Source organism: Xyrauchen texanus, chromosome 21 (assembly GCF_025860055.1).
Source record: "Xyrauchen texanus isolate HMW12.3.18 chromosome 21, RBS_HiC_50CHRs, whole genome shotgun sequence".
In the NCBI taxonomy this organism is placed as follows: Eukaryota; Metazoa; Chordata; class Actinopteri; order Cypriniformes; family Catostomidae; genus Xyrauchen; species Xyrauchen texanus.
The window spans coordinates 20926998-20949785 of NC_068296.1; the positions used below are offsets into that span (position 1 = coordinate 20926998).

At 39.6% G+C, this 22788-nt stretch overlaps 1 protein-coding gene across 2 annotated transcripts; it reads right to left on the reverse strand.

Moving 5' to 3' along the window:
• Positions 1-1354: 1354 nt before the first annotated feature.
• On the reverse strand, positions 1355-22676 carry ctcf (CCCTC-binding factor (zinc finger protein)). Of its 2 annotated transcripts, XM_052152679.1 has the most exons (12): positions 22514-22676; positions 17713-18276; positions 10230-10572; positions 9978-10148; positions 9746-9879; positions 9521-9641; positions 9283-9432; positions 8962-9122; positions 8681-8863; positions 8446-8584; positions 3593-3808; positions 1355-3324 (listed from the first exon to the last, which is right to left on the reverse strand). In XM_052152679.1, the coding sequence occupies exons 2-12, from the start codon at positions 18265-18267 to the stop codon at positions 3098-3100; spliced, it is 2400 nt and encodes a 799-aa protein (XP_052008639.1). In that variant the 5' UTR covers positions 18268-18276; positions 22514-22676; the 3' UTR covers positions 1355-3097. The 2 variants fall into 2 exon arrangements, with proteins under 2 accessions (XP_052008639.1, XP_052008640.1); XM_052152680.1 differs by lacking the exon at positions 17713-18276 and having other exon boundaries at positions 1356-3324; positions 22514-22664.
• Positions 22677-22788: the final 112 nt, after the last annotated feature.

Genomic DNA, 22788 nt, shown 5'->3' on the forward strand with positions numbered 1-22788 from the left:
TGCGTTTTGCAAAACTTTGAACTCGCTTTGGGATCTATTTGATCCAAAAAAACAGGATTATCCTGATCCCATCAGAAGGGTGGATTCAGTTGTGATTTTTCTGATAACATTAGGTTTCATCAATCTCATGTGGTCAGTGGTGAATGATCAGACTCCGGTCGCTGCCATCTCAGTTGACGCTGTAAAGGTGTTTGATATGGTAGAATGGGATTATCTTTTTAAGATTTTGGAAATATACGGGTTCGGTAATACTTTTATTGGATCGATTAAGTTACTTTATAGACACCCGGTAGCAGTGGTACAAACAAATGTATTAATTTCAGATTATTTTATATCTTTCCCCATTATTGTTCTGTCTTGCCCTGGAACCATTAGCAGCCGTGATAAGGAAGATAATTTTCCAGGGGTGATGGCTGGAGGTTGTGCGCATAAGCTTTTGCTTTATCCAGATGATATTTTATTATTAGTCTCTGACCCTACTAGATCTATGCCTTGCCTCCACAGAATTATTCATTCCTTTTCAAGTTCTCAAGATAGAGAGTCGGTTGGTCTAAATCTGAAGCTTGTCTTTGACAGCGCACTGCCCAGTAACGGCTTTTCAGCCGGGCACCTTCCAGTGGCCCAAACTGGGCATTAAGGATTTGGGCATTTTATTCCCAGCAAATTTGTCTGATTTAATTAATTTTGACCCCTTAATAAAAAGCTTTGAGCGATGTGGGCAGGTGGGCTTCATTACATTTATCTATGATTCGGAAGGTTTATGTTTTTAAAATGAATTGTATTCCAAAATGTAACTACCTGCTGCAGTCTCTCCCTGTAGATGTCCCCCTCTCTTATTTCAAGCAATTTGTACTGTTATTGGAAGTAGTTTACCCCCCCAAAGCAGCAGATACTCTGGAAGTGGTGATTACTGCTTTTGGAAAAGGTCACAAGGCATCAGTGTATTACTCCCTGCTAACTCAGAGTCTGGGGAACAGAGCTTTAACTTCTATCAAGAGAGAATAGGAGAACTATTTAAATTTGGTATTGGAGGAGGGAGTGTGGGCTACGATACTAAAAGTCAAGTCTGCATCTAGAGATGCAAGGGTGTTTTGTTGGTATGTTGTGTCGTAATATTTTTATCACGTGGTAAATGTTTTTTAAGTCACTTAAGGCTGTGCCATATTGTGAATTTAGTCACAGATGAAGGGGTTGCCGAACAACGCCCATCTGCTGTGACAAAATTCACAAGAGCATGGCCTCTTCTACCTTGTTGCTAAAATGACTACGCAGGATTCATCTTTTTTTCACCCTGTACCAAATTTCAACAACTTCATGTACAAAATGATTTAGCTATTAAAAGGGAAAGAGGACAAACACTGAAATAGGACAATATTTTTTTATTAGCTGTACAGCAATACATCTTGCCTCATATGCCCTCTATGCACCACTGAGTCATAATAAATGTCTTTATAAAGGTTGATTTTCTTACCATTGTAAAATTCACACAGTACAGCTAGATTTAAAAAAAAAAAAAAAAAAAGCATTACCCTCAAATTTTAAGAGCATAAAAATAAGAAAGCAATTTAATTGCAATTACTTGGAGAAAACTATTCTGAATCAGAAAAAAAAATGATCAGAAATAAGGACATTGCTCTTTGCACAATTGACAAAACTTTTTACAAATGTTCCATCCAAGCTTCCCCTTCTAGAAATGTTTAGTTTCAAAATAGCTTCCTCAAACACCCATGTTAAACTACTAATATCAGACGTGGTCTGAAAAACCTATTGTAAACTGCAAGACACCTTTTTGTTTTAAGTGTCTTTCCAGTATTCCATTAAATATGATCAAACTCCAATAAATTTCAGGTCACATACAGTTCAAGATTAGGGGTGCTTTATAGGGAACATGACCACATCAAAACAAGACAGGTGATTTGAGATGTGCACATTGTTGTATGTCCCCAGTTCTGTCCCTTTTCCTCCTTTATACAAAGCCAAAATAAAAGCTCCATGGAAGCCTATTTTTTTTTTCCTTGCAAGGATCAATATTTAAGCTCATTCTTTTGTTGCCTTTAAAGTAATGGGAGGTAAAAAGATTAGCTGCAACATTATGCATTCCCTCCCCAACAAGCGAGTTTGACTCAAATGCAACGATTCAAGCTACAGAAGGACAGAAAGACAAGGGGCTATGCATCTTACATGATTCTTCCAGCTTTTATATTTCGCACACAAATTGAAAGCCTTCAGTGGCATGTTTCCAAACAACTACAGTTATAAGCCATTGCCCTAGCATTCAAGGTCTTCAATTCACTAGAAAAAGATTAAAATGTTCATAATAAAAACAAAATAAAAATTATTTACAAGCAAGACTAGCCAAGATTTTTTGTACAACTTATCAACCGCAGGTTTTTGTTTTAAACATGTGAACGGATGGATATCATAGTCCCTGGCGTGACAATCAGATGGCTAAATTTTTACTCTCTCTAACATCAACTGTGACCAGTGAACGAACAAGCGGAACAAACAGCAAATAATACGATTATAAATGTCAAACAGCGAAAAGGACTTTTTTGGACAAATGGGGTAAAGAAAAAAAAAGAAAACGCCTATTTCTACAGCAGTGACAGTTATTCAAGATATCAAGGCTTGACCAGGCACAAAATGAGTTTCTTAGTATTGCCATAGTAATGTCAGATTTAAAAGATCAAAAGAACACAACGTCTAGATGCATGTAGTAGACCACGTTAAATCAGATACCATGCAGTCCTCTCCGCGTACACTGTACAGACAGCAAGAACTTGTCAGATGAGCTACTGCTATAATAGACAGGAAGAAAAAACCCATGCATGGTTATGTGATCCTCATGAGTCTAAATATTTTGAAATGACAACATTTTACTCTGGGAAGTTAAAAACTTTATGGACAATAGTCATTTGAATATGAAGTTTTATGTAATCTGATGAAAGACTTTGTGGACTAAACAAATGAGGACACAAGAAATGAAGAGGTGTGGTCTTTAAGGAGGTGAAGAGAGAAAAGTGAGCATGTGTATGTAATATATATAGGGACACATAAGGGGATGCATTTATGCAAGATGTGTATACACATCCACAGATCACCGGTCCATCATGCTAAGGATCATTTCAGGAGTAAGATCGCCATTAGGTGCAGCTTCAGGGACAGCTATCTGCACTGTTTCTATTTCTGCCTCAATTGCCTCCACCTCAGCCACCACCACTGGCTGGGCTGCAGCTGCATCAGAGCCCTCTGGTTCCTTCTTCACTATGATGTTCTCAATAGCCCCTGTGCTTTCATCCTCCACCTGAATAATTGCAGCAGTTTCTAGGAGAAACAGAGAGAGCATTTTCCTTCAACCCAGTGAAACACTTTTTGATGGTTGTTTGTATTTGACTTAAAGCCATGCCTGCTTCCACTGCAGTTTTTTATAAATATCATGAAAGCTTTAGTGATTAATAATTGACTATTTCAGGACTGACTTTGTTAAAAAAGCTTTTCAAAAGTACACTTTTTGCAGTCACAGTAGAGTGCGTTTCAGTTGTGCTGATGCATCTGAATTGTTTCTCTTATTATGCAACAGTGCAAGCATTACCTGCAATGGTTTTGGCAGCAGGCTTGGTAGGAGAGGACTTGGGTGCATTCTTAGGGGGTCTGCCACGTTTCCGCTTTACAGGAGGCTCAACAAGAGCAGGGATGGGAATGCTGGGTGGAGCCTGTTCTACCATAATATGCTGTTCTTCAAGATGCTCCTCATCGTCGTCCTCATCCTCTTCATCAATATCATCCAAATCAGGCTCGCCATGATCATCTGAGACATTCAGGTCAGTGTTAAACTTTTATAAAGCCATTCAGAGCAACTGTAAGTGCCACTTAAAACACTATTCTTATTTAGAATTATAAATTATTCAGATACAATCCAAACCATACTGCAAACACACGTTAAAGGGATAATTCATCGCAAAACAAAAATGTTCCATCTTTTAATCACCCTTGTATTGTGCCAAACCATATGACTTCTTTCTTCCATGGATTAGAAAAGGAGATCTCAGGCAGAATTTTAGTCGCAGTCATTCACCATTCACTTTCATTGGCTCTTTTCCCCCACACAAAATTAAAGTGAATAGTGACAAGGGTTGCTCCGATACTAGGGATGGGCACAAGTACCAGAGTACTCGGAAGTGAGAGCAATGATCAATCATAAAAATGATGATCGAAAATGTAAATGCTTGACATGACTTTTCATTGAATTAAAAATTCGGTGACAACTACACACTATGTATCAAAGAGGGGCTTAATTTTTTGATATTGATTACATTGTCATTTTCAGCAGTACCTTGATTGTCAACGGAGACATTTGTTCAACTCAAAGTATATTATTATAATAATAATAAAAAATTATAATAAAGGTGAAGGTTTATCATTGACTGTAAATCTACCTCAGTGCCGACATGTTTGCGGGACACCTGCATCTCAGCAAAATATGAGAAGATTTCCGCATGAGTTGTAAGTCCAAACATCTAAAAAGACCATAGCTGAATGTAACAGAACATAGGGTCTTCAAAACTATTTTCAACTTAACATCGTTTTAAAAACACAATAATTATGGCATCACGGAAACCACGGTTTGCAGATACAAGGTTCAGAAACAGTGGTGCACACTTGGTGCACACTTACTAAGCATATTATGGTAACCTCAAGGAAGAACAGAGAGTCATTGTTTAATTGAATTGACCAGCAAGTCACATAATGTTAAAATATTATGCATTTACTACAGAATACCAGAGTAGACAAAACGACCAAAATGCACATCCCAATCAGATATCAAAATTTTGGCTTCGCTATGATACCAGCCCTGGTACCTCGGTATCGACAGCAACTCGATACTTGGGCAACAAAAAAAGAAAAACACATTTTATGAAATTACACAGAAAACTACTTGACTAAAAGAAATGCATAAAGCCTTATACTTTTCTTTTTTAATTGTTCTGGATTCCATGTTTAATGTTTTAATTAAATGTTATGATAAAATAGTGTTTAATGAAATGCATACTATACATTTTTAATCAAATGAAAAATTATAATTTTCTCAACAATGTAGAGCCAATAATACTAATAATAATTCAACAAAAATACTACACATTTTTGGTATTAAAAAAATAAGAAAGATGCACAACAGTTCTTTACAGTATTAAACATTAAATGAAAACAATCTGATTACCTGAGGCAAAAGGCTGCCATGGGTGAATCACAATATGCTGATATTCAGTACACTTGCTTTTGTGATATTGTTTACAGATAATATTTCATTAGCGCGGTTTACCGGTACAACTCTAATAATGACAGAGGCTGCAATACACTAATATTCTGCTTAACATCTCAATTTGCAAAAGATCATAAAGGTTTGGAACAACTTCAGATTAGAGGTCAACCAAGGGTTTTACCAAAACCATTAACTAACGTGGCAGATGGCCGCTTAATCAGCCGACAGAACTTAAAAGACTATAATTATAATATGAATGAAAACTTAACTCAATATAAAAATTGTGCTTTACAAAATAATCCACATGGGTACCTTCTACATGGTAATAATAATCCATGGTGCCTTCTACAAAGCCTTTGCCACCTGAAATTACTACAGATCAAATTATTGTAGTTAATAGACAAAACAATTGTTTAAAAAAAAAAGGCCATTTCTGTGCGCCAGCATTTACGCAATGTACCGTTCTTGCGCTTTGTCTTCTGAAGCGATCAGCCAAGCAAAAGCAAAAAATTCATGCAGCATTTTCACAAAAGGTTGGCATTAACATGAAATTATTGTTTACAACAGATGATAAACTTATTCATCTACTTGGCAACAAAACCTCTTCGGAGTGCTCAGGTTTATAATCTGAACATACTCTAACAAATTGGACGCCTCTCAACCGCCCGAAAATAAAAACTCGTATCTGCATGAATTCATAATTAACATTTCTAAACTCAGCATAAAAGAAACGTCCCTTTTGCAGGACACTGTATTTTAATACTGATAATTTTGAAAAACCCGAATAACTTGCACATCTTTATTGTAAAGAGTTTAAACAATGTTTTTCATGCTTGTTCAATGAACCATAAACAATTAATGAACATGCACCTGTAGAACAGTCATTAAGAAACTAACAGCTTACAGACGGTAAGCAATTAAGTTCACAGTTATAAAAACTTAGGGACACTAAAGAGAATCTTCAACTGAATCTGAAAAACACCAAAAGAAAGATGCCCAGGGTCCTTGTTCATCTGCATGAATGTGCCTTTAGCATGCTGCATGAGGACTGCAGATGTGGCCAGGGCATTACATTGCACTAGGAGCTACAGGGAGACAGGAAGGACAGCTGATCATCCTCGCAGTGGCAGACCACGTGTAACAACACCTGCACAGGAGTGGTACATCAAATATCACAGCTTGGGGACAGGTACAGGATTGCAACAACAACTGCCTGAGTTACACCAGGAATGCACAATCCCTCCATCAGTGTTCAGACTGTCTGCAATAGGCTGAGAGGGGCTGGACTGAGGGCTTGTAGGCTTTTTGTAAGGCAGGTCCTTACCAGACATCACAGGCAATAACGTCACCAATTGGCACAAACCCACCATCACTGGCAAAAAGTGCTCTTCACTGAGGAGTCACGGTTTTGTCTCACCAGGGGTGATGGTCGGACTCGCGTTTATCGAAGGAATGAACGTTACACTGAGGCCTGTACTCTGGAGGGGGATCGATTTGGAGGTGGAGGTCTGGGGCAGTGTGTCACAGCATCATCAGACTGAGCTTGTCATCATTGCTGGCAATCCCAACGCTGTGCATTACAGGGAAGACCTACTCCTCCCTCATGTGTTACCCTTCCTGCAGGCTCATCCTGACATGACCCTGTAGCATTACAATGCCACCAGCCATACTACTCGTTCTGTGGGTGATTTCCTGCAAGACAGGAATGTCAGTGTTCTGCCATGGCCAGCGAAGAGCGTGGATCTCAATCCTATTGAGCACATCTGAGACCTGTTTGATCAGAGGGTGAGGGCTAGGGCCATTCCCCCCAGAAATGTCCGGAAACTTGCAAGTGCCTTGGTGGAAGTGTGGGGGAACATCTCACAGCAAGAACGGGCAAATCTGGTGTAGTCCATGAGGATGAGATGCACTACAGAACTTAATGCAGCTGGTGGCCACACCAGATACTGATTGTTACTTTGATTTTAACCCCCCCTGATCAGGGACACATTATTCAATTTCCGTTAGTCACGTCTGTGAAACTAGTTCAGTTTATGTCTTAGTTGTTGAAACTTATGTTCATACAAATATTTACACATGTTAAGTTTGCTGAAAATGAAAGCAGTTGAAAGTGTGAGGACATTTTCTTTCAAACATTTTATGTATTCAAAACTGCAAATTAAGATGAAAATTTAAGTTTAAATCTAATGTGGTTCCAACCATTCGAACAGCTAATGTGAGCATCTCGGCAATGCAATTCTCCAGAACTACTATTAGTTATAATCAAATGAATTATACTACATACTATTAATATTTTGGTTATCCTTATTTATTATACCATGACTATCTGTAATATCAACAAAGTCTTAATTATTTAAATCACACGCACGCGCACACACACGCACCTTGCCTTTTCTCTGACAATGTTTTAAATTCACATCTAAAGTGTTTGTCTCTCTGCACAGCCTGGTCACATGACAAACTCCACATGTCGTCAGTGATAGTTTTTAATAGTCTGCCAGTTTCCTCCAGCAAGGTCCTTTGCTTTTGTTCTGGGGTTGACTTGCACTTTTCGCACCAAACTACGTTCATCGCAAGGAGACAGAATGATCCTTCTTTCCTGAGCGGTATGATGGCTGCGTGGTCCCATGGTGTTCATACAATTGTTTGTACAGATGAATGTGGTACCTTTAGGCATTTGGAAATTGTTCCCAAGGATGAACCAGACTTGTGGAGGTTCTCAAAAAATTCTGAGGTCTTGGCTGATTTCTTTTGATTTTCCCATGATGTCAAGCATATAGGCACAGAGTTTGAAAGTAGGCCTTAAAATACATCCACAGGTACGCCTCCAATTCAGTACACCTACTATTAGAAGCTAACTGGCTAATTGTCTAAAAGCTTGACATAATTTTCTGTAATTTTCCAAGCTGCTTAAAAGGCACAGTTAACGTCTGACCTACTGGAATTATGATATAGTCAATTAAAAGCGAAACAATCTGTCTGTAAACAATTGTTGGAAAAATTACTCGAGTCATGCACAAAGTAGATGTCCTAAACAACTTGCCAAAACTAGTTTGCGAAAATGAAATCTGTGGAGTGGTTAAAAAAAAATTAGTTTTAATGACTTCAACCTAAGTGAAGGTAAACTTCTGACTTCAACCAAGTATTTGACCGAAGCATAACTGGTTCAACTGGAAGCCACTCACCACTGTCATCTTCATCATCATCCTTTCTAGAGCGCATCTTCCTTTTTCTGCCCCCACGGCCTCTTTTTGGTGGAGCTCCATTCTCTCCATCACCAGAATCTACACCAGTGCAGTTTTCAGCATGCCTGGCCATGGTATTCTGTCAGATCCAAAAATATACACTTCATTAGATACTGTTCACTGTATCTAGTCGCACATTCAAACATGTCTATCCTCCTTTAATAGATCATCATACCCTGCGAGTGAAGGTCTTGCCGCATTTAGTGCATACAAAGGAGGTGGGTACAAAGTTTGGGTCATGGTAACGCCGGAAGTGCATATCCAGGAGCTGTTTCTGCCGAAAGGTTTTCTCACATTGGCTGCACGCATATGGCTTCTCTCCAGTATGAGTGCGCTTGTGCATGACCATATGACGCTCCTGTGAGCAAAGAGGAAACAAAACGGAATTATTAAAGTTTTGTTTGGACATACTTTCAACATGCAAGCAAGTGTATTTAAAAAAATAAGCTGTCTGACCTGACGGCAAGCATAGTCACACTGGTCACACTTGAATCGTTTCTCGTTTTTGTGGGACTTCTGATGCTGGATGAGAGCATAGCGTTCATGGAAAACTGCATCACAGTAACGACACTTCCTGCCCTGCTCAATGTAGGAATGCTGCTTACGGAGATGCACACCTGCAGGGTACACAGAAGTTAAAACATGTAAACTTCAATACAACAAACTTAAGTTACAAAATTATGCAACTTACTGTAAGAGTTTGAAAAAGTAACCTCAATACTCAACCGGCAAAAGCCACAAAAACTAAATGTTCAAGATCACGGCAGAGGGCCTTACCGAGATCACTCTTGCGGGCAATAACTGTGTCACAATGGGGGCAGTGAAACTTCGCCACATTCTCTGTGTGCTTCTGCAAAATGTGCATTTTCATGGTACCACTCTGGGTGAATCGTGCATGACAGATGTAGCACTCATAGGGCTTCTCTCCTGCAGTGACAAGAAACAGTGTCAAATGCAAAACCTTTAATAACAGTAAAATAATAATAAGAGTAGTGATTGAGTATTTGCTGCTGACCTGAGTGGGTCCTCATATGTCTCTTAAGCTTATAGGTGTCTCTGCTGGCATAGCTGCACAAGCTGCACTGGAACGGACGCTCTCCGGTGTGGGAGCGAATGTGGCGCTTCAACTTACTCACCTGCAATATATCAACTTAATGCATCAATTTAGTTCAACAATTTAGATGCAATATAGAAAATCCTTTAGCAAACAATTTTCAAAAGGTTATGCTCCCAGACCAACCTCCACACTGGCATAGTCACACATGGAGCACTTGAAGGGTTTCTCGTGGGTATGCTTGTAGCGTCTGTGTCGCACCAGTTCTCCACTGGTGACAAAGGCCATGTCGCAGTCAGTGCACTTGTGGGGTCTTGTGCCTGAAAAGAATAAAACGGTTAAATTTCTCATTCCCACAAGTCAAACTATATTCCACTAATTGATTCTTATGCTCTAACATATTACTGGCGATATGTACCTGTGTGGGTGTTGAGGTGGTTCCTCAGCAATGTGACAGTTCTGAAGGCTCGTCCACACAGATGGCACTTGTGAGGCCTCTCGTCTGTGTGGCTCTTCATATGGCGGTCCAGGTTGGAACGTCGTGGGCAAGTGTAACTGCACAGCTCACACTGGAATGTCTTCTTAACACCTGCATAAATTGATTTAGATCCACTCAGATATGATACTTTAATGAGATTTAATTTATTGTGCGCGTGTCACGAGTGCTTACCCTTCTTCTTAATTTTGGTTGGTTTGGGTGGCTTCATGTTGCCCACAACTTTCTCAGCATTGACCTCAGAGAGCAGTCCCTCCTGTTGCTCCTCCTCAAAGTCATACACAGACACATCCATGTCTTTATCTCCATCTGTGTTGTAGCGCAGCTTGCTTTTCTTTGTCTTCTTGGTCTTTTTAACAGGGGGTGTGTAGTCTGGATCTTTGGCCCATGTGGGGTCATCATTTTGGGCTTCGGCCATCTCCTCCTCCTCCTCCTGCTGTTGAGGCTGCTCTTCTTGGGCCTGGAGCTCATCTTGCTCCACTGTCTCCACCTCTCCATTAGCACCCACCTTGACCACCTATAGGAGAATATATAACCTTAAGAATGTACAGCCCATGCTTGCTGTCAACAGCAGGGTAGCTTGCTCTGCTCCCTGAACAGCTCCAGAATGAGAACAGGGTTCCCCACTCTTTTCAAGCCACAATTATCTAGGACATTTTATGCACCCAACAAGTGAAATATTTAATCAAAATTAGAGATGCACCGATTGCAATTTTCTTGGCCGATTTCGATTTCCGATTTTTTGCAAGTGTGACCTGCCGATACCGATTTTCTTTCTAAAAACTATTATTGACCACATATACAAACAAAATCTACCTTTCTTCAATGCTACATTTTATTTTCATAATAAAATAAATTATTAAACATTACAATTTCCCCCAAACTGCACTAAGTTACAGGATCTTCTCTCACTTAAACAACTCTCAAAATAAATTACTCTGTGACTAGAAAGCGGTAGAAATAACAATTAACTGCAAATGAGTTGCTTTATATAACAGATGTCGTTTCCCACTATTTTTTATAATGGACCCTTTTCTCTTTATTACTCGTCTAACAAAAAAATTCCAAAGATCTGAAAAACTGAAGTGTCCAATACGCTCAACTTACATTAGTTGTCCAAATATCAGTTGTAAAACTGAGCACTGCTTCGGGAATGGCTTGCATACCTGTCAACACTCCCGTTTTTCCCGGGAGTCTCCCGTTTTGTTATTTCTCCCAAAAAAAACTCCCGTAATTTGTATGGCCCAAACCACGTTATGTGAATAATCAAATCAATATATTATTCCAAGGTGGTTCAGTTGCCAGATCTTGAATGAAATGCATCCTACTCACACAATTGACACATCATACACATTACAAATCATTTATGACCACAATCTGGCAACCTATAACCCATTTGCGCTGTTGATATCTGCAGTAGATGTTAAATCAAGCATCACTGGTAGAGGGGAGGAGAAGACTCAGCTGATGCTCCGGTGAAAAAAAACGAAATATACATGTACATTTAACAACAGCTGGATGGAAGAATTGAAATTTCATATCCCGAAGCCATATCGACAATGCAAAAGGCGTGGGCAATGTGTGTCGCACTGATTTTAATATCGGACACTGTGGGAAAAATTACTTTAAATCACAACGGCACAATTTGTACGCATTTAGACTGCCTCTGCCATCCAGCACCCCCCTTCCCCTCTCTCGGATTTGTGTACCCAAAAGTTGACAGATAACAGGCATGCAGCGTTACATGACACGAGATTAAACAACTCGGGCAATGTGACGTACTCATACTCTGTATCGAGGAAATTTATCAGATTCCATAATTTTCCTCGTAATTGCTTTGGTATTTTCGCTGCTCATACCAAGGAATGATAGGAGAGGCTGCTGACTTGTGGCTGGCTCTGAGCTCTGGCTAGCTTTAGCCGCTTTCACTTTAGCTTCTTTTTTAAAATGGGCATTTTCAGCTGGATGATGGTGTTATAAATGTCTAATTAGGTTTGTTGTTCCGAAAGTTATTGTGGTGGTTCCCCCACGGTTTACTTTGGCCTTACAATTATTACACATTTAGAACTTTATGTATTCTTCACTCACACAGTGAAGATCTCCCACGCCAATTTTATGTGTGGCTGTGACGTTATTGCCTGTGCCGCTGGTGGACAATCGGCTAATTCCGGTCCCTGGCCGGTTGATCGGTGCATCTCTAATCAAAATCACATGTCCATTTAAATAGAGCTATTATTTTTTTGCTGTGTGCTCCATGGAATAGTATGATTATTAATCCCTGTAAAGCAGTAATTTAATTAAACAAATACATAGTCTGTATGTGCTGTGCACTTCAGAGTGCTCTCGGTCACCTCACACACACACACACGATGATCATGAGGTGTTTTCACTGTATGAGCGGCCGGCTCTACACATTCATTAATTTTGAAGCATCTTTGAGATTATTTATTTATTCAATTAAATCAGACACCAAGTATAATTATCACACTAGGACATATACAAATTTTAAAAGTACATTCAAACATAAATATTTGTCCAAATACAGTTTGTCACATTCCATGACATTCTGCGGTTTATTGCTAATGCCATTTTTATGACTATATTTCATGTTTTCTGCACACTACATGTTGCAACCGTGGAATAAGCGGACTCCGATCGTTGAATGACTGAAAATTAATTCACATTCCGAGATGTTATGGCCGAATCATCACGCTACGAACCCAGTGTGATTTTTATTTTAATCAGTGGTCCGACTGTCATCATTGTCTAAAGTTTATAACTCCAAAAGGGGATGGTATGTCGGAAGGACAAAGAGGGAAATTTGGAGACGTTCAACACTTCATAAATTTTAACCATTTTAAAATGTTTAATGTTGCTTTATACTCTAAAAAGACATCATTTGTGAAGCAAAACATGTGAAAAACACTTTGGTGTGAAGTTGGAGCCGAGGCTGTGCTGACACGTCACTTCATAGACTTCAATGTATTCGGCAGCACTGACACAAGTCATGTGACATCCCCTCAACCTGCAGAAACAGTCACTTTAACACATTAATAGATCTTCCACCCTTTTCTCTCCATGATGAAAAAGGTAGACTCAAATAACGATACTGAAGTAAACAAACAACATGCCCCCCACATTCAGTCGGTCAGTGCAATATCAGGTCAGTTTGTTTATGACTCAGATGTTTAACAAATGCCGCTTCTTTCTTCAAATGCGCCGCTGAAGCAAGGTATGCGAATGGTCGTAGCTGTAACGAATCAAGAGGTCTGCCTCGGTTGCACCACGATTGCCAAACTCACGATTGGCTGCTACTGTAATCAATCATGATGTATGTACGTGCCCTTAACCGCTGACGTTGTTTCACAATGAGCAGCCGGCAGCAGTGAAAAAACTAGAGCTGTTGGAAAAATTGTTTCAGCGATGCATCACGATTCATAATCAAACGATTCTGAATAGAGTTTAAATCATAGTAGAGCAGTGGTGCGCGCCAATGACAGATGTGGAAACGAAGACGTGAGTTAAGTGCATACACCAATTCAATTACACAAACACAACTGTTTCAGACCAGTTGTATCAAACACGTGACCATTTGTGCGCAAATGAAACTACGATCCAGAAATTCTCACAAACCCACGCACATAGCTATAGGAACGTTTATTCGTGATAAGAAGCCAACAAACAACATGAAAGATGAGCTTGCACACATAATTGAACTGATCTGCACACAACGGGTGAAAACGCATAATAAAATGACGAGGCAACGTTTCGGGAGATGTTGATGTTTTTAAAGAGATCAGAAAATAGACCCGTCACACTCTGGGTTCCCAGGATGCACCAGAAGTTGATTGAGAAAATGAACCAAGCTGTGCAGAGCTGGAATAGACAAAAGGCTACACTGAATAAATTCAAATATAAAAGAGGTTTCTGATTTAATTTGTTTCAGTCACGGCATAAAGTTTGTATTACTTTTTTACTTAGTTTAGATTACTTAATAGCCTCTTCTAAAATGAGGCTACAGACAAGAACAGGCAAGTGTGATAAAATTTTTCTAAAGAGTTCTAGCTTTACACTGAGGGGCAATTTCACGTCGAGCACGTTTTTGTGTCCGCCCGTGCAAGTTTAGCAAACGTGCGCTTGATGGAAATCTGCCGAAAGCTGAAAGATTAATCTTTTCCAAAAAATTAATGCTTCAATGGTACCAAACACAGCACAAACCAGAAGCGTGCACAAACGATGGAGACAGGTGAGAGTGATTGGTACATGAGGTATAACCACTGATATACATTTGAAGTCAGAAGTTTACATACACTTTGGTGGTATTTGGTAGCATTGCCTTTAAATTGTTTAACTTGGGTCAAACGTTTTAGGTAGACTTCCACAAGCTTCTCACAAAAAGTTGCTGGAATTTTGTCCCATTGTTCCAGACAGAACTGGTGTAACGGAGTCAGGTTTGTAGGCCTCCTTGCTCGCACACGCTTTTCAGTTCTGCCCAAAAATGTTCTATAGGGGGGCCTGAGTAGCTCAGAGAGTATTGACACTGACTGCCACCACTGGAGTCGCAAGTTTTAATCCAGGGTGTACTGAGTGACTCCAGCCAGGTCTCTTAAGCAACCAAATTGGCCCGGTTGCTAGGGAGGGTAGAGTCACATGGGGTAACCCCTCACAACCCTGTGGCAAGTTGTGCGTGGATCGCTGAGAGTAGCATGAGCCTCCCATGCTGCGAGTCTCCACGGTGTCTTGCACGGCGAGCCACGTGACAAGATGCGTGGACTGACTGTCTCAGAAGTGGAGACAACTCCACCCGTGAGTAACTGCACCACCACGAGGACCTAAGTAGTGTGAATTGAGCATTCCAAATTGGGAGAAAAGGGGAGAAAATAATTCTATTGGATTGAGGTAAGGACTTTGTGATGGCCACTCAAATACCTTGAATTTGTTGTCCTTAAGCCATTTTGCCACAACTTTGGTGGTATGCTTGGGGTCACTGCCCATTTGGAAGACCAATTCGCAACCGAAATTTTACTCCTGGCTGATGTTGCTTCAATATATCAACATAATTTTCCTTCCTCATGATGCCATCTATTTTGTGAAGTGCACCAGTCCCTCCTGCAGCAAAGCACCCTACAACATGGTACTGCCACCCCCATTCTTCACGGTTGGGATGTGTTCTCCGGCTTGCAAGCCTCTGCCTTTTCCACCAAACATAATGATGGTAATTATGGGGAAACAGAAATTATTGTTCATCAGACCAGATTACATTTTTCCCAAAAGTAAGATATTTGTCCCCCATGGGAACATGCAAACAGTCTTTTTTTTTTTTTAAATGGCGATTTTGAAGCAGTGGCTTCTTCCTTTCTGAACAGTCTTTCAGGTTATGTCGATATAGGACTTGTTTTACTGTGGATATCGATACTTGTCTACCAGTTTCCTCCAGCATCTTCACAAGGACCTTTGCTGTTGTTCTGGGATTGATTTGCACCAAACAACATTCATCTCTAAGGAGACAGAATGCGTCTCCTTCCTGAGCGATATGATGGCTGCGTGGTCCCATGGCTTTTATACTTGCATACTATTGTTTGTACAGATGAACGTGGTACATACCAGTCTTGTGGAGGTCCAAAATATTTTCGGAGGTCTCTGCCTGATTTCTTTCGATTTTCCCATGATATCAAGCAAAGAGGCACACAGTCTGAAGGTAGGCCTTAAAATACATCGACAGGTACACCTCCAATTCAGTACACCATCTATCAGAAGCGAATTGTCTAATGGCTTGACATTTTCTGGACTTTTCCAAGCTGCTTAAAGGCACAATTAACTTGGTGCATGTAAACTTCTGACCCACTGGAATTGTGATAGTCAATTAAAATGAAACGATGTCTGTAAACAATTGTTGGGAAAAATTACTTACATCATGCACAAAGCAGATGTCCTAAACGACTTGCCAAAACCATAGTTTGCTAATATTAAATCAGTGGAGTGGTTAAAAAAAGGAGACACAAATGGAGCACAAATGAACAGCACTGGGTTGGAGTGATTTTGAAAATATAGGGTGGAGTGTGAGGTCACTTCTCCTGAAAAGTTTCTAGCTACATCTAAGAAAAGGGAAATCGTTTTTTTTTAATGGCACAAAGAGAGCACAAACGAACGGCCCTGGGTTGGAGCGATTTGGACCACAAGGAGTGGTAAGTGACATCACACAGTCAAAAAAATCTTCTCCTCCGTCAGGTGTGATCTGCAGTGCTGCTCTCGCGCGTCATTAGTTTAATATGATATCATATTAAACAACGTTGTTGATAATGTCGACTAAACGTTTCAGCCCTAATGCAAATGATAATATACCAAATGCTTTTTAAAACACAATTTAAAAGGTGCATTTAAAAATTGACTTAGTAATGTGCTGTTTTATTGCCAAATAGAAGGGTCTATTTAAGGTTTTAAAATTTAAATGTGTATTATTTGTTCATTTATAAATTGGTTTATTCACATTTATATTTTCAAATTAATTGATAATTAATTAATTCTTTGTAAATGGCACTCCTGGGCTTCCACAAGAGTGCCTCCTGAGCAGAGATGGTCTGAAGTCATTTGCAGCATTCTAATAGACAATACTAATACTACTACTTGCAAAAATGCATGCCTCCGAACAAACAGCGTGTCAGATATGCGCATCGTCGGCTTTTCCGTCATCCGTTCTTAAAAATATAATAAAGTGCTTCAAGCACGTGTCTAACATCATTTCAAGTGTCATTCTGAATCAGAGACATCTTACAGTTAACCACCAGTCACATTATATTTGCTACCTGCAATTAAACTTGTCAGTGCACATAATTTGCTGCATGTGTAATTTGACATGCTGGTACATAACATCTGGCTTTAAATGCATTATTTAGGTTCATTTATCATGGGTCACAAACTCTTCATTAGGCAATTATATCTTTATTTTCTTTATTCTATTCGTTAGGCTATTGTATTGACATTGGAAGTTCCATTCATAATTGTTCCCATTTTTACCCAGTATAAAATTTAACACCAGTGTTGTCCCTTGTACAGAGTGATACCGGTAACATTGTGGAAACCCTAAAATGGATGAGTATCTGCTTTTATGGTGGAAAGAAAATGCAAAGCGGTACAAGAAACAGAGAAGCTTATCAAAGCAGTATGTGTTTGTGTATTAAATCTCTGAACACCAACAGAGCACATTTTATATAAAATAAAACAACATTCACCACTTGTTTTCCTGAATAATAACACATGAAATTATAAAAACACGATTGTCTTATGTAGACTTTGTATGCATTAACTTAATGCTGTCAGCATTGGTTTCTACAGTATGTAGGCTACGGGTGAGTGCAAATTATTATTTTTTTTAATTATTTTTTTTTATATGTATTAATGTATATTGTTCATTTCACTTTTTCCCCCCAAAAGAAAAGCATAGATTATTGAAGTCACCTTACTTTGAACAAGTTCTCAGTTAAATTTGTGGAGAAAAAAAAATATGAATTCACAGGTGTCTCACTTTATATTTTTAACTTACATTTTAAATCACGAGTAATCGATTATAATTTTTTGTGGGTTAGAGTACTCGCCTACAAAATTACTTGAAAATGCCCATCCCTGATTCAAATCAGATTAAATATATATTATAACCAACCTGAAAGCCCTCAGGTAATGGCAGTGTGTGACAGATGACTGGCTCTCCATCTTTAGGCATGGAGGTGGCATCCACCAGCGTCCCCTGCAGCTCTTCTACAGTGGCTGCAGTGACAGGCACAGCAGAGACAGGCACCTGCACCAGCTGGAGCTCTCCCAAGCCCAACTGCTGTTCCTCCATGTTCACCACCTGCAGGGTGATGATCTGAGTGTCATCAACAGTGGTGACCGTGGCTTCATGAGCCGCACCAGTCACAACAGGTGCTCCGACAGCAGCCTCCATGACTTCGGTCTTCATCTGAAGCAGGGCAGGGTCCAGGGTCTCCATCACCATCATCTCCACACTGCTGTTGACATTAACGACTCCCTCAACAAGTTGTTGCTGGGCCTCCACTACAGACTCCTCTTCGGCCTGGACTTGTTCCAACCCAGCAGCATGCAGTAGTTCAGCTCCAACCTCTTCATCCTCCCGCCTCCTTTGGTATGTCTTACATTCCTTGGCCTTGAAAGCATCCCCTGCCTCTTCTACAACTGTCTCAGTCGGTCCCCCTTCCATGGGTAATACCTACAGGGAGCAAGATCCAAACGAGTTGGAATTCAGCACTAGAAATGTTCCTACCTGACTGCAATCTGAGCTGTGTGTTTACTTACATGCACACACAGAGACAGGCTGCTATCAACCATGTCAATGGAGAACAACTGAGTCGAGCTGACACCTCCATTGCCATCCATGGCAAACAAATGACTTTGCTGTTTGCAGAGCATACTATAAGTTTACCTGAATTGAAAAGGAATACTTCATCTCCCTACACCTGTGCCTCCGATGAATGAGCTACCTGTCTGAACTCTGCTTACTACCTAGCTCAACCTGTTGGGATGCAAATAAATCAATGCAGTCAGTCATGTACTGAATTTTAGTTTTTTTAAATCAAATATTTTTCAAGTACAAATCATATTATGGAAGCCCATTTCCACCACATAAATTCTTTCAAAACTATTAGATAATACTTCATAATTATGAGATAAGTCATAACTTGAGAATAACGCCAAAATAATATAGAAAACGTTATTAGATTAAAAAAATATATACAAATAATAAATAATCTTAAAACTATGAGATACAAAGTCAACTATGAGATTAAAGTAAATATTAGATAAATCATGTCATAATTATTTAGCGTTTCATAATAATTTAGAAATTATTAATAATTTAGAAATTAAAATTTTATTTGAAAGTGATCATTCCTATGCCCTACTCACTACAAAAGGACAAAGCTCTTAATGTGGGCTCTCTAAAGAGAACATGGCATTACAGTTTGAATATACCCTTCACTAAAATGACACGTAAAAGGGCACTTTGTGAAAAAAGCAGCTCTTACTTTTGTTTGGAACAACTCTGAACGGCGTCCCATTCCCAAAGTGCCCTTCAAAGGTGCAAAATGCAGTTTAGAAAAGGCCCTCAGCATCTCAAAATTATGACTTATGACTAGGGTTGCAGCGGTATACCACAGTTTGAAAATTGACGGTTATCATACAACCGGACAGAGAATCTCATATGCGCGTCTCCTTTATTCCTTGTCTGCCTGTCAAGACTCGTCAACTTGCGACACACACAACAACACACGCAGCGGAGAAAATGTCTGAGAGAAGCGAGGCCAGGGGGTCATGACATGAGTGTTTTTAAAGCAGTGTTTCTCAACTGGTCTATTCGGACTGGGTCGCGGACAGCAGGGAAAGAGCAATGCCATGGTTCTCCCATTGAAGATATTTCGGCGGTCACCCAAGGTATAGACAATGTAGGACTACTGACGTAGATTTAACGATAATCTCGCAAACAGCTAAAGCAGACATGGGCAACATACGGCCCGCGGGCTGGATCAGGCTCATTATCGTAAAAGCTTTTTTATTTTTCATTGAATATTTCAGTTAACTTGCATTGGGATGCAACGCCTCTCCACAAGTGTATAACTTGCTCAAGGTTACCAGATAAGAGACGAAACACACAGTTTGATTTATACTTTTGGAAATTGGAAATATTCCACCTAATGTTATACTTATTTTGTGCAATCTGGCAACCATGCATGTCCCTTTGAACAAATTTAGCGATCTGTAGTGCAATATTCTGCTCAAGGAAAAGTGTTATACGGCTACATTCTTGAGGCTGCTTGTGAAGTTTGGTGCTACTAATTTTGCAGGTAAACCTTCTCAGTGATTAAATTAAATATAAAAGTAGATCTCGGCATCATTGACATGTGAGCAAAAGCAAGCCAGAGACGAATATGTAAATGTATTTTTTATTTGTGCAATTTAGAAAAGTTTAAGTTCCGACATGCCTGTATGTTAATCTAACTAGCTATTATTCATTTTTCATAAATACATAAATTTATTATTACTATTATTTAAGACTAGCACACTGACCTAACCATGGTAACAAGGAGCCTTTCCTTCTGTGTAATATGTGTATAAATATGTAATATTAGGTAACAAACTGGATAAAAATGGGCCCATAAGTAAATATGCGAATACATTTTTAAAAGGGGGAGAGAAAACTTCCTGTAGATTTATGTTGTTGACATCATCAACAAAAATAATGACACTTGATGCATGTCATTGTACTGGAAAACATGAACAAAACTATGCAACATAAAAGGAAATGCAATCCAGGATACATTAATACAGGTTACGTTTAATCTATGGCAGGTCGACACTTGATTTCCAATGTAAAATCTGTCCTGAAGCAAAACCAGCTGAGTACCACTGATTTGAAGTTACAGACCAGAGCAGTCTGGCCTCACTGTCGCACACCTACAGCATATGTTAACTGGTAATAATCATAGGACATTAATTCTAAAGCTCAAACAGCTTATGTTATTTTTTAGTAGTTCATTTAACATGCTATGATAACATGTAAACTAACATGCTTTAGTTATATTACATGTTATAGTTACATGATATTTTGTATCATGTTTATAATTCTGTTTATTATAATCCTGTTAGCTTTCTTATTTTATCTATTTATTTTCAAAAGGGAGCCTTTTTTTTTTTACACATATGTACCAAGAGTGGATGCCGCATCATTCTTAAGAGTGTAGCACATACTTCAATAAAATAAATGGTTTCAAGTTTCAATTACATTAAAGCATTAGCTCAAAAATAAATACATTAATAAAATAACCCTTCTGTTTTCACTAATAATAGTAATTGTGCAAGACCCTATACATTGATATTTTCTGAGACGGTTATCATACCGTGAAAGTCTCATACCGTTGCAACCCTACTTATGACTTCATCTCATAATTATGATTTAGCATTGTATAATGTCACCTTTTTATCTCTTAATTTTGCCTTTTTATCTTAGCATCTCATAATTATGACTGCATCACAATTTCATGTTTTTCTCATAATTTTGATTTACCAAAGTACTTTGTGGCAGAAATTAGTTTCCATATTATACAGATCAGCTAGGCTACTAAAGTTTCTTTTCCTCGTCTTAACCACTCAATCATTTGTATGGTATATGTTTTTTATTCATTAAAAAGGATTAGTAATATTCATTATTCATAAAGCACCAAAACGACTATTTAATTCCCAAATGAACACGCTCAACAAGGGCTCAGCTAAACGTTGAGCACGTTTCACTTCTACTTCATCACTAGGCTGCAGGAACGTACGACTTTGCGAAGACCAGTCATCATTAACTCGTCAAACCAACAAAAAACGGTGCAAATGTGAGCACTACCCCAACCTCCACACGTTTAAAACACGCTTATGATTTCCCACAGCAAGAGGGCATTCCGAGACGGTAATCGTGTTTTTGTACCACTACCAGTCGGGTTGTAGAGGGAGCTCTATACAGTTTTGTCCCATCAGTCGTTTGTTGCTTGAGTTTAGCCTTTAGAGTGAGCGGTCGCACCGAGACCGACGTATGCGACGATTCAAGTGTGTTTTAGGCGATAATCCCCTACAACATGTGCAAGACCTGGAGTCGTGATGCATACGGCAATAAAGGCTCGGTCTTATTTATCGAAAATGGCCATCGGTGTCATTTTGCAACGGTATCTTCCTTGTTCGATTTGAATCTGCGCAACAAGCTAGTAGCACCAGAACCAATGCTAGAATCGAACATACGAGGATTGTTTTTACAACTTTGATTTAAACAAATTCAAATGGTAAAACGGTTTCCAAGATTGACGAAGAGAACACAACGCGCTGAGATCGTTGTACTTCGTTATCGCCACGAAATATGTCAATGTTTAATCGGTTTGGGTTTGAATTTAACTGCTCGTGGAGGGGCGCGAACACCGCGAGCTAGCGATATTCTCTAGTAGAAACACACATTTTCTGCCTGAAACCTCGCGGATCTGAATGTGAAATATTTTTTGTCAATTTAGATTTTTGTTTGAGACCATCTGGGTGTGGTGGGACTGAAAACTGGTTAAATGTGAGAGGTACGTTAGCTGGTTGGCTAAGTGCGCGTGCAGAAACGGCGGGTTTCTAAAGACAGGAAACAAAGAGAAGAAACGGAAAATGGACGCTTGGCCTAAAGATTGAATCAAACATCCTTGCATTTAAAAAGGGCATCTCGGCAAAATGTCGTCTGATATAGTTTCAGTAGTGCTTAATAGTCGGACTGAAGCCCGAACTTCTGGGTTATAAATGTTTTTTGCTAAATTTTCGATAACGATAGAGGGAGACAAACACCCCCCGCCAAACGCCTGGACTGGGAGCCCCATCGTGACACCTAGAGGCCGATTAAAGCTCCTGCAAAACTCCCCCCTTTCTGAAAAGTAGTCCTGTTTTACCTGCGTTTGGTGATTTGCTCTCGCGTTGATTTCGATAGAAAGCCCACGGTCTGTTCTTCCTTCTGTACGAGACGGAGTAAAATTGCGTCCTTCTCCTCCGGCTGTTTTAATCCTCTCCCGCTTTTGCAGAGTAGGCTCCGCACAAAATGGCGGCTCTGAGCGGCTGTTGCGCACGCGCAGCGTGCAGGGGGGCGGTGGCGAGGGGGAGGGCTGTAAACACAGGCAGTGTGCGGATTGGCCGTGTGGGGCGCTGCTTAAAAATACGGATGTGAGCT

What these genes read in the sequence shown, in the direction of transcription:
- ctcf (XM_052152679.1), bottom strand. Translation starts at nt 18,267, where the DNA reads ATGGAAGGGGGACCGACTGAGACAGTTGTAGAAGAGGCAGGGGATGCT. An exon ending in AACCAAAATTAAGAAGAAGG is followed by an intron (nt 10,149 to 10,229) that starts GTAAGCACTCGT and finishes CAATTTATGCAG; the next exon opens with GTGTTAAGAAGACATTCCAG. An exon ending in TGATGATGAAGATGACAGTG is followed by an intron (nt 3,809 to 8,445) that starts GTGAGTGGCTTC and finishes TGAATGTCTCAG; the next exon opens with ATGATCATGGCGAGCCTGAT.